The sequence below is a fragment of the Rana temporaria genome, chromosome 4 (assembly GCF_905171775.1).
Source record: "Rana temporaria chromosome 4, aRanTem1.1, whole genome shotgun sequence".
NCBI classification, from domain to species: Eukaryota; Metazoa; Chordata; class Amphibia; order Anura; family Ranidae; genus Rana; species Rana temporaria.
The window spans coordinates 112,222,899-112,235,641 of NC_053492.1; the positions used below are offsets into that span (position 1 = coordinate 112,222,899).

At 43.1% G+C, this 12,743-nt stretch overlaps 1 protein-coding gene across 6 annotated transcripts in view; it reads left to right on the forward strand.

Moving 5' to 3' along the window:
* Positions 1-12,743, forward strand: part of TFDP2 (transcription factor Dp-2) — a 110,095-nt gene that overhangs the window by 26,086 nt on the left and 71,266 nt on the right. For 2 of the 6 annotated variants that reach the window (XM_040348792.1, XM_040348790.1), the window contains exon 2: positions 2,186-2,241. The exons of 1 other annotated variant lie outside the window; for it this stretch is intronic. In XM_040348792.1, coding sequence (XP_040204726.1) covers positions 2,239-2,241 — 3 coding nt within the window. In that variant the 5' untranslated portion in view covers positions 2,186-2,238. Of the gene's footprint in view, positions 1-788; positions 853-1,631; positions 1,749-1,823; positions 1,992-2,185; positions 2,242-12,743 lie in introns of those variants that run through there. 3 more of the 6 variants (XM_040348791.1, XM_040348793.1, XM_040348794.1) reach the window with 3 other exon arrangements.

Here is a 12,743-nt window from a genome sequence, read left to right on the forward strand (position 1 = left end):
ATTGCCGGCCGGCATACATACACGCTTTTAATCATGAGATGTTTGTAAGTACATGTCTTATGCATTTTTATTAAATATTTCGTACGGTATCACGCTATGGTCCGTTTTTATTTATATACCGAGGATATGTTCAATCATCGATGTGGTGCAATTTGAGATCTGCTCCCTGGAGCCCTCCCCAGTCTGATGCTAATCTGATGTGGAGCCCATTGAATAGAATCTGTCTACATGCCTAATGTTTGGGTGGTTCTGGTAAGCGGCTTTCAGTTTGGTGGTGGTGTGTTCACACTGAAGTTTTGCTGACACGTGGTGGTGCTGCTACAAACTTTTTATTGGACCGAATGTGCTTTTATTCATATTATTTATTATCATTGCTTTTTACCAGCCTGATATCTGGTTTCCTACTTGGCGCAGTTTACTTTTATATTGGACTTTATATGCTTATCACATTTCTTCTGCTGCCTTGACGCATATATATTTAGAACGTTTTTGACAAGCGCAGTTTTTTCTCCCTATAGATCAATCCACGTATTGGCTTCCTTTCAATGGCTGCTCAGAAGGGCAGTTTTCTTTCTTTGCTCAGAGTTTAGCTTTTGAAAGAAACATGTTGTGGAAGAAATTAGTAGGCTTTTTTTTTTAGAAAGTTTCAGGAATGGCTATCCCTATATTTCTCCCATAATCGGTGTACTAAAAACACTGGCCAATATACGCCAAGTTCCACAGACCTCTCAATATATATTTTGTGGAATTAAAAATTGCCACAGCTCTAATTTATTTTTATTTTTTAGGAGGATGTACCTGGAGGATGCTACATCTCCATGCATTCCCATAATCCCCTGTTATAATTTAACTGTAAGTACTGTACCAAGGGCCAATTAAAGATGAACTACATGTTATTTTAAAGCGGAGTTCCGGCCGCAATTTCACTTTTTAAATATAAATACCCCTGTAATACACGAGCTTAATGTATTCTAGTAAAGTTAGTCTGTAAACTAAGGTCCGTTTTGTTAGGTTGTTACAGCATTTAGACACTTTATAAAATAGAAATTGACTGGGGCCATCTTAAGTGTGGGCATCATGAAGCCAGACTGTATGACTTCCTCGATTTCAGCCATTACAAGCAGTGTAATAGGTTTCAGATCAGGTTTCAGCACCTGTACTGTCCAAGTCACATGATTCTTCGAGACTGGAGAGTGCACAGACTCCTGGAAAGTTACACCCACTACATTCCCAGGAGTCTGTGCGGTGTAGGTTAGGAAGCTTAAGCACCTAGGTGCAGGAAGAGGGAAGATTAACTATTCTGCCTAGCAACAACACTTTGAAGGCATCTAAAAAAAAAAAAAAAAAAATTCTTAAAGGATTAATGAATTTTTTTTTAAAACTACTGATGTAATGTTATATTTATGGGTGGAACTCCACTTTAAATACTGCTACTGTAAGCACCAGATGTTGAATGGATATCGGTTTCGGCAAACCCCACACAGCTCCGCTCAGCCTGGGAGAGTGAGAGGCAGTACTAAGAACTAGTCAGATGTGCTGCATTGCACAAATGCTGATGAGAAAAATTAGTTAGACGAGCAGAGGGATGACCTCATCAGTGTACTACTGCTCCTTTACTGATCAGTCACAGGCTGAGGGTGGGAGGTGACCAGGCTATGCTGCCTAACCACAGAGGAAGAAGGCTTGTGACTTTCCTGGCTGTGTTGTGTAAATCTGTGGTTCAAAAGGACTAAAATACAAATCATTTGGTAAGCTAAATCGGCTTCCATATATGTTCTTTATATTTAGCCGCTTGCCTTGGCTGTAAATCGGATTGCCGCCTCTGCCATTACTATCCAGCTTTCCATTGATATCTTTTGCATGCATGCCATTCATTTGTCTGTTACATTGGGTAATGTGAAAATGAAAGTCAAGTCGTACGAAGCCCAATCATTCTGAAACTGAAGTTTGAACTTGAAGCCCACGCCTAAAGATCATACTCTCCCTATATGGTAGGACTTGCAGATTAGGCCATTGAGCCTGACAATCATTTGTGTACTTCATCTCTATGGTGAGCACGTAACAGTGCCTTACCTTTACAGTATCGTGTTGTCTAGGTCTTTTATAAAGTATTCATTTTATTTAAGAAGTTATTTTTTTGCCCACTGGTGAGACACTGTAACCTCCTATATCTGTCCTCTCCCAGGGCTGGATGACTAAATAACAGCGTTCCTGGACTGCTTCTCTGCCAAGCTCCAAATGGTGAGTAGCCGATTCATTTCTTGTATAAGCGATATGATTATTTGATTAGGAAAATGAGAACAGTAGATTCAGTAAGGTATGACCATAGGTTACTGGTTCAGCTGATGTTAAAAAACGTTTTGCCTTCTGCACATTATTAGCATCATCTCTCTTTGCACTGAGGATTTGTCATTAAACATACCGGAAATGTCGGCCTCAAAATGTCATAATTCCACACATAGCAATCATGTGCTGAGCATTCTGCCAACTTCTACATCATTCCAGGTGTGACACAAGAGTACCCTGCATGGTGTCCTGTGGAACCCAGAAGATTATCTAGCATAGTGTATTGTGGCACCCAGGAGTGTACCCTGCATGGTGCACTGTGCAACCCAGAAGAGTATGTGGCATATAATTTTGTGGCACCCAGGAGAGTGCCCTGCTTAGTGTACTGTGGCATCCAGCAGAATACCTTGCATTGTGTTCAGTGGCAGCTAGGAAAGTACCCAGCATAATATGTTGCTGCACCCAGAAGAGTTCCGTTATATTGTGGCACCCAGAAGTGCACCTGCCTAGAATATTGTGGCACCCAGAAATGCACACTGCATGGTATACTGCGGTACCCCCGAGAGCATTTTTCATTGTATACTGTGGCACCGAGAAGAATACCCTGCAATGGCATCTTGGAGAGCACCCTTTTATGATTTATTGTTGCACCCAGAACATTACCTGCATGGTTTACTGTGGACCTTGGGAGAGTACCAGGCATTGTATACTGTGGCAGCCAGGAAAGCACTTTTCATGGTGTACTGAGACAGCCAGGAGGGGGCTCTTTATGACATGCAATGGCACCTGGGAGGGCACCTTTCATGGTGTATTGATGCACCCGGTAGAACTCCCTGCATTGTTTATAGCAGGGGCCTCCAAACTCCCTAAACAATTGTTTACAAACGGTTTATTGAAAAAATAAGTCTCAATACAGTTTAAACTCGAATTGGCAAGGAGTACAAAAATACATACAAGAGCAGTGAGCATCTGTGAAGAATATGCATAGCAGTTATTCGATAGGCAGAGAAATAGGTAATGATTTGTATGAAAGGCTATCAGGTAGCACAATGCAGCAATGTGGGAACTTAATGAATTAGATTAATGGCAAAAATAGAGAAGAGAAAAAAATAAATAAATAAATAAATAAAATTTGGCTTAATTTAGTGATTCAATAGAGAAAGGTCCCAAGGTTTCCATTTCTGATCATATATGTTCATAGTATCATATAAGGTGTGATGAATGCGTTCCCCTAGTTTGATGGATAACATACGATCCATAATTTGGGACCATGGCACAATGGAGGAGCGCCAATTGAGCGCTATCGCCCAGTGTATTGATGTGAGCAAGGTGTGTATTAGCCTGGTGTGGGCTATAGGGATGTCGGGGATAGGGTAAAACAGGAGACACATTTTAGGTGTCAGTTCTATTCTTCTACCTGTTATCTGTTCTATTTTAATACTGACTTGTTGCCACGTGTCTTTGAGGTGTGCACATTCCCAGAAGGTGTGGATAAGGGAACCCTGTACTGGGCAACCTCTAAAACAAAGGGGAGAAGTTGCAGGATAGAATGAATTAATTCTGTCAGGGGTGAGGTACCACCTATATTGGAGTTTAATGGCAGATTCCCTAATGGAGGCTGTCTTGGTACATTTCCGTAGGTTATTTGTCATGCTGTCCCATTGTTCAGTGGAGAAGGATTCATCTAGATCTGATTCCCATTGCAGCATTTGGCGTGTTTTGTCTGGTAAATTGTGTTCATTTAGGGTTCTATACATTCTAGAAATCAGGCCTCTATCTCGAGGTGAAGTAAGACAAATTCGTTCAAAAGTCGTGAAGGGGGTTTGGAGGGAGAGAGAATAGTTTTTTTCATAGAATAGTTTGATATTATTGTAGTCTGAGAGTTCAGTGTCTCTAAGTTTATATTCTGTTTGTAAATCCAAGAATGAGCGAAAAGTGTTCTTTTTAGTGAAAGCTTTTAAGTTAGATAGATTGAGGAGTTGCCAAACAGAATATTGGTTGGAGTGTAGGTCTGGGGGGGTAAAAAGAGGGTCCCCTAAGAAGGAAGCTAGGGGAGGGATCTCTGAGGCGATGTTAAATTTATGTTTATGTCTGTGCCACAATAGTAGGTCTTGATGCACTACTTTATTAAGTTGGCCCATTCTTTGAGTTTTAATAGATTTGGACCAAAGGAGGCCTTGGAGATGGAACGGTAGGATAGACTGTTCTTCAAATTCTAGCCAAGGGATATGACTGGAGGGTGCATACCATTGTGCGAGTTGTGTATATCTGGCTGAGAGGTAGTATAGCCATAAGTTGGGCATACTCAACCCTCCCTTCGACTGAGGTCTATACATCAGTGCATATCCAAATCTCGATTTTTTATTTTGCCATATGAACTTGTTTATATCTCTTTGTATAGAATCTAGGGTGCTTTTAGGGACCAGGATAGGGAGTGCTCTAAAGAAGAAAAGTAGTTTTGGAAGTATAACCATCTTGGTAGCAACTATTCTACCCATAAAGGACACATGGAACGCTGACCATGATTTGAGTAAGTCTCTAATGTTTTGAAGTAATCTGGGGTAGTTTTTGTGGTATAGGGATTTGTAGCATGGGGTGATGTTAATGCCTAAATATCGGAAGGAATCTGAACACCACTGAAAGGAAAATTTCTCCTTTAATATGGCAGTCAGATCGGGGGGGCAGTTTACCGGGAGGGCAGAACATTTGGATAGATTTATGCCTAACCCTGAAAGGTCATGAAATGTATCCAAGGTCTGGATTAGGTTTGGTACCGATAGTAGAGGGTCAGTGAGGAACAGGAGGACGTCGTCTGCATAGAGACTTAATTTAAAATCTTTCAAACCTTTTGTGTACCCTTTGATGTTGGTATTACTGCGGATAGCGCATGCAAGGGGCTCAATAGCAAGAGCAAACAGGAGAGGGGATAAGGGGCAACCCTGTCTTGTGCCCCTGCTCAATGGGAAAAATTCAGAGTTATGGCCGGGTAGCTTAATACGAGTATGTGGATCGTGGTATAAGGCTTTAAATCCGTGAAGAAATTCATCTCCTATGCCGTATCTAGGGAGTAGCGAGTCTAAGTAGGACCAACTGACGCTATCAAAAGCTTTATGGATATCTAAACTAAGTAGTAGTGTTGATCTTGCATGAAGGTTGGAGTCTTGGATGATGTTTGTTGCTAATCTTATATTATCCGTAATCTGTCTGTCAGGAATAAAACCTGTTTGGTCTGGGTGGATAAGGGGCGAGATGACTGAGGCTAATCTGTCTGCTAATATTTTACCAAAAATTTTTAGGTCATTATCTATAACTGAGATCGGGCGGAAGTTCTGTGGGGATAAGTGGTCTTTGTTTGGTTTGGGTAGGAGAGACATATTTGCTAGGAGCATTTCGGAGGGGAATTGGTTGCCTTGTAGAACGTGGTTAAATAGTTTCACAAGATGTGGAATTAACACTGATGCAAACTTTTTGTAGTATGATGAAGAAAAACCGTCGGGGCCTGGGGCTGTGGAGGTTTTTAGAGAACCTATAATCTTAATTACTTCTATTTCTGTGCAGGGTGCATTCAATGCCTCACTCTGTTTGGATGATAGAGTAGGAAGCTGTATTTCATCCAGCCATTGCGTCGAGGATTGCTTTGGCGTGGTTTGGGGAGATGATAGAAGTTTCTTATAAAATTTCAAAAAAACCTCCATGACTCCCTTCGGATGGGATATTAAGTGGCCCGCAGAGTTTCTAAGCTTATAGGTGTGGGGAGGTTTCGTGGATTGGTTCAGTTTTCTGGCAAACATAGTGGAAGTAGAGTTACTATGTAATAAGAATCTTGCTTTTGACCATCTAAGGGCTTTTTCTGCATCTGAGGTTAATAGAGTATCTAGGGCTGTACGTTTTTCTTGGATTTGTTTGAGTATATCACTGGAGGGGGATTGATTGTGTTTATGATATAATTTGTCCAGATCTCTAGTTAGTGTTTTTATATCGGTCAGCTTAATCCTGTTTTTAGTAGAAGCCAGCTTGATTAGATGACCCCTCATGACCGCCTTGTGGGCCATCCATAGAGACGTGGGAAGAGTGTCTGGGGAAGAGTTAAGTGTAAAGTAATCTTCCATGTTGGAAGTTAGCTGTTGGATATTCAGATGGTCTGTTAGTAGTGCATCATTGATGCGCCATCTGTGGGGTGTGTCAGCAAGACCTATTTTGGATGTGGTGAAAGATACGATCTGGTGATCTGACCAGGGGCAGGGGTGGATGTCAGCTTTTGATGAATTAGCGACTAGAATCGGGGTGCAAAAGATGTAATCAAGCCTAGCGGAGCAGTCGTGGGGATGTGAATAAAAGGTGTAATTTTTGATGCCGACGTTGTGAGCCCTCCATGTGTCAATGAGTTGGTGGTTTAGTAGTGTGCGATTTAATGTTTTAGGGAAGGCTTTGGATGTGGGTGCCACTTTGCTAAAACTCCCTAAACAAAGGGCCAGTTAACTGTCCTTAAAACTTTGGGGGGGGGGGGGAGAAAACATCCTGGTGTCAGTGGGAGTAAACAATACTCCATGATTGATTGAAATTAGAAGAAGTAATAATGCCCCATTGTTGGTATCCATGGGAGTTATAGTGCCGCATCATTGGTGTCAATGGGAGGAATAGTGCCACATCATTGGTGTCAATGGGAGGAATAGTGCCACATCATTGGTGTCAATGGGAGGAATAGTGCCACATCATTGGTGTCAATGGGAGGAATAGTGCCCCATCATTGGTGTTAGTGGGAGAAATAGTGCCCCATTGTTGGTATCCATGGGAGTTATAGTGCCCCATCATTGGTGTCAATGGGAGGAATAGTGCCCCATCATTGGTGTCAATGGGATGAATAGTGCCCCATCATTGGTGTTAGTGGGAGAAATAGTGCCCCATTGTTGGTGTCAGTGGCAGGAGCTATGTCCGCAACAGTGGGTGAAATAATGGTTAAAAGAGAAGTATGTTTTCTTTTTTTTTGGGCTATTCATACTTATCTCATGGATGCAGCATCAGACTGATGCTGCATCTGTTCCCCAGCATCTCTGCACTGAGAACGGAGCCACCAAACACCGCTGATGGCTCGGTTCTCACAGATCCCCGAGAGGAAAGCTGCTGACTGTCAGTCTGCATCGCTTCTGCTCTACTTCTCGGCGCTCATTGGAGGGGCGGGGAGCGGCCGTCTCACGGCTCACTGAGATTGCCATCAATCAGGGCAGTTGGCGGATCCAGACTTGGAATACGGGATGACGCGCTACCCCTACTGATGCCTGTGACGTCAGCGGAGAGTGGACTTCAGACCCATCTCCACTGAAAACGGGTCACAGGGGTGCACATGAATTGCACTCCTGTGACCCAGAGGAGAAGCCCAGCTTAAAAAGCTCAGGCTGGACTTCTCCTTTTAAAGGACCAGATAAAAGAAAGCCACGGGCCACAGTTTGGAGACCACTAGTTTATAGTTTCACTCGGCAAAGTACTATGCATTGTCTACTTTGGATTGAAACAAATAATCAAGTAAGAAGAAGCGTATGTGTACTCTTGTTATCACAGTACCGGAAAAAAGTCCACCTGACTCCTGTGATTAGCCCGCTTTGGTCATCAAGTTATGTGACCTACCTTTGTCAGTGATTTGTTACTGTTGGTTGTGTTGACACCCTGAATGAATGAAAGCTAGTTTTATTTTAGTTATTCATTATTGCAGCTATGTAAGAAATCTTTGGCATCACAATGAAGACTGTAGACATAAAGCAGATATAAACAGACACAGGGTGTCCATCTATATATACATTGGTTCTCCGCTACCCAGCCGAGGAAGCGATTTTCTGCGCTCCTCACTTGCTCTTCTGCAGATAAGCATCCAGCAGTGTTGTCTTCCAGCATCCTATTGTATGGTTATCATGAGAAGCAGCAGGAAGCGCCTCTCTGGCTTATTTAGAATTGTTTTAGCTCTACAAGGACAATTCTGTAACCTGTAGCATAATCCGTTCCAGAAGAATGCTTGTAATCCAAAGCACTCGCATATCAAAGCGAGTTTCCCCATAGAAGTCAATGGAAAAGAAAATAATTTGTTCCACATTGACTTCTATGGCATGCAAGGAGTCCGTTATTGGACTCATAATTTCTTAAATTGTTGAAGGCCCAGGTTGTTGTTATAGAATTTTGCATGTAGATTATGGACATTAAAATAGAACCAAATATTCCTGAACTATAACTAGACAGTATTTAGGATCAAATGTAGTGCTACACATTGTAAATCCCTAATAATGTGATATGCATACCAATTTATGCATTGAATATACTGCCCTAACATTACTCTTCGTAACTGTTTTGGAAAACGTGTCCTATCTTTAGCTCAGAACGGAAGCGGAGCATAGATTGCTCGAATTTTGGCCATTCAGCCCACATGAGAGACGATCACTCAATCCCCCCATCCACACCAAACCACATGGATGGAGAAATCTCCATTGTATTCAGACCGCTATGGCTTTTGCTCGGAAAGGATGCAATGGTTGCTAGACCATTAATTTTCCACTTGGTTCCGTTGGCTTGTAAGCCTAGGTTCACACATATGCGGTGCAGGAAATGCAGCAATCCCTTCACATTTCCAGCATTACATAGCAATCACATTGTGTTTGCGATCCGCTGCGGGTGTCGATACAAAGTTGACACCCCAAATGCATCATAAAACACAGAGAAGCTTGCCTGCACTGGATCATATGGAACAAAATGACCATGCCATACGGTTGCAGTGCGGCTCCAAAAAAGATGTCTGCACTTTCATGCAATGCAGTGAAATGAGCCCATTCAAAATGAATGGGCTCCAATCACAGCACACTGAAATGCACAGGAATGCTGTGCGGTTTCTGTGTGATTAAAAGACCAAGTCTACAGGCCTGGAAAATTCAGTTTGTAAGAGGACAGAAATGTGGCTAAAAGACCAAATTGTGAGAGTAGTGGTTAAAGCGGTGGTTCACCCTCAGTGACACGATTTTACCATCGAGACAGGCATTGTAGCGCGAGCTACAGTATGCCTGTCCCGATTTTTTTACCCCCGTACTCACTGTGTACTTGTACATTATAGATTTCGGCTCCCGCGGGGAATGGGCATGCCTATGGAGAGGGAGGATGAATGACGGCCGGCCCTGGCACGTCACTCTCCCCGAAGACAGCCGGAGTAGGTCTCGGCTCTTCACGGCGCCTGCGCACAGGCTATGCGCAGGCGCCGTGAAGAGCCAAGCCTATTTCGGCTATTTCCGGAGAAGCGTGACGCGCCAGAGCCGGCCGTCAATCATCCTCCGTCTCCATAGGCACGCCCATTCCCCGAGGGGAGTCGGTATCTTCGATGTACGAGTACACGGTGAGTACGGGGATAAAAAAATCGGGACAGGCATACTGTAGCTCGCGCTACAATGCCTGATTTTATGGTAGAAGAAAATTTTTTTTTTTTTTTTTTTTGGGTTTATAGGGTGAACCCCCGCTTTAAAGGAGAAGTTCAGCCAAAGCGCATTGGGCTGTACTTCTGTGGATCAGTAGAGTGCAGTTCGTGCTGCATTCCTGTGACCCATTTTCAGTTGGCAGCGGGCTAATGTCACAGAGCTGATCGAGGCTGGGGAAAGATCATGATCATATGGTCGGGATCCGCCCAGGAGCCTAGACTGTCGCCTGGCTCAGCCTCTTGGTGGGCCTCTGAGAGTCTGACCCACCCGCTCCTGCCCCTTGTACAGCCCCAGTGCTCCAGTGACTGACAGCCACCAGCTCTCTGCTCATTGAGAACTGAGTGATCAGTGGTGTTTGGTCACTCGGTTCTCAGTCTTTGAGCCGACGGGGGACTGATGCTGCATCCACCTTGGTAAGTATGATTTGTCTTTTAGGCCCTTTTCACACTGGGGCGATTTGCAGGCGCTATTGCGCTAAAAATAGCGCCTGCAAACCGACCCTAAACAGCGGCTGCTGTTTCTTCAATGTGAAAGCCCGAGGGCTTTCAGACTGGAGCGGTGCGCTAGCAGGACCGCTCCAAAAGTCCTGCTAGCAGCATCTTTGGAGCAGTGAGAGGAGCAGTGTGTGTTTACCACTCTTTCACCGCTCCTTCCCATTGAAAGCAATGGGAAACCGTGGCTATACCGCCGGAAATGCGCCTCTGCAGAGGGTAGTAACCCTTTTTCGGATGCTAGCAGGGGTTAAAACCGCACTGCTAGGGGCCGAATACTGACACCGCACCTCCTGCCCCAGTGTGAAAGGGGCCTTAATGACTCATACTCTGAATGGTCTAAGGTTATAAGTGGTGTACCCCAATGTTCAGAGTTTGGACCTTTCCTTCTTAACCTATAAATGATGTAGCGCTTGGGATTAAAAGTACCAATTTACTAGCCAACCTCAATGCACTGTTTAATTGGGCAACTATGTGGGAAAATTAGGTTTAATGTTGCTAAATGTAAGGTTATGCAACTGGGGGCTTAAAAACATGCATGTGTCATACATACTCGGAGGAGACCAGCCAGGAGAGTCGGTGGTGTAAAAGGATCTGGGTGTTCTGGTAGATCATAGATGTAATAATAGCTTGCAATGCCAAGCAGCAGTTTCTTAAGCTATCAAAATACTTTCTTGTATTTAAAAGTATAGACTCCAGAAAGTGTGAGAGATTTTTTTTACCCCTGTACAAATCATTAACTAGTTCTGGCCAGCTCAGTAGATTGTTTAAAAAAGAGTTGGATGCATTCCTAAATGCAGAAAATATAACCGTATACGAACATTTCTAGATAATAACGGAAGGGATTGTTGAACATCTGATTGCCTCTTGGGGGGCAAATTCGGACCGTGCTTGATTTGGATTGCCTTCCTCTGGATCAGTTGTTGGGTATATGATGGTTTTCTATGTATTTGTCACCTATGCAGTGTCATACCTCTTCTTCAGTTAATTTATTGGAGGATGAAAAGCTGCTTATATATAAGACCTGGGAGTGTATCTTAAACTATGAGCAGTTGCTACGAGGCCCTTCTTTCACAGTTGAGGTCTCGATTTTTTCCATCTTAAAGTTGATTTAAAGTCAAGACTATTTTCTGTTTGTGGATTGAATGGGGAGGGTTAAAACTTGTTTGTTTTTTGCCATCTTTAGGCCCGTACACACGGTCGGACTTTCGGCCAACAAACTTCAAAATCAACAAGTTTTCACATTTATCCAATCGTGTGTACGCTCCATCGGACCAACTTTTTCGGGTTTCATCGGACAAAAAGTTTGGTCTGCAAACGGACAAACTTTACGACAACAAAAGTCAGATGGTGCCTAGTCCGACTGTGTGTACAGCAAGCCATCGGACTTTTGTCCGAAGTTCAAACACGCATGCCCAGAACCAATGTTAAAATCTACCAACAATAGCAGAAGTTAAACAAAGGGTGGCGATAAAGAGCAGAAAAACCAAGTGATGTTGGGAAAGTTTTAGAAAAGTTTTCAGAAAAGTCTGAGCGTGTGTATGCTATGGGTGTGACCGGAAAAATCACTTCGGACAAAAATCTAAGGGAAAGTTTGTACGAGGCTTTAGTCTTACTAGAGGGCTTTCTTTCACTTCTTGCCGGGTATATTCAACAGAAGGCAAGAGGATTCCAATTTTGAGGGAAATCCCTTCTAGGACACTTGTTCTTCTGCTTTATTCCTTTTCAAGTGCCAAATCCAAATTTTGGATTTACCCTCACTTGTTTTCCACTGAAATTTGTGATCATGGCAATTGGAGAGATTTAAATCTCCCTAATGAGGATGCAGACAGAAATAAAAACCTGACCTTCATGCTAACCAATACCCACTCCATTCAGTCAAATGTCAAATTAAAGTTTTGCATTTGCTATACTTTAGGGAAGAACTGTTGTAGTTGCATCCACCCAGGTTCTGTCTTTCATGCCCCTCGTGTAGTATAGGCTACTGACCAAGAACACATGTTTGGCCTCTGCTTCTGATGACATCACAGCTGATCAGTACAGGCCTGTGCTCAGTCATTCACACAATTGCACATAACTCTCCAAGTATGAATGGACTGTGGCTTAATTGTGTAGACTGACCACAGCAGCTGTGACATAGAGTAGCAACTGCATAGAATCTTACTATTAACATTGTGGAAAATGAACTATGACTGGACAGAACTGCAGAATATTTAGAAGCTAGTGACCAACAAAGGAAGCAATGACATAATTAAATCTTTGAAGAAATCGCTAATAAAATCCATGCAATATCCAAAACTATACACCTAAAACTTGATAAAACGTGCTTGGTAATCTGCATTAAGACCTGGATGGAAGAGTGGAGAGCAGTTGGGATTGGGGGGAGTAGAGGAACAGGAGACGAAATAGGCGGTAGATTAGAGAAAGAGAAAAGGATCCTTCAAAGTCTAATGCCGTGTACACACGATCGGAATTTCCGACAACAAATGTTCGATGGGAGCTTGTTGTCGGAAATTCCGGCTGT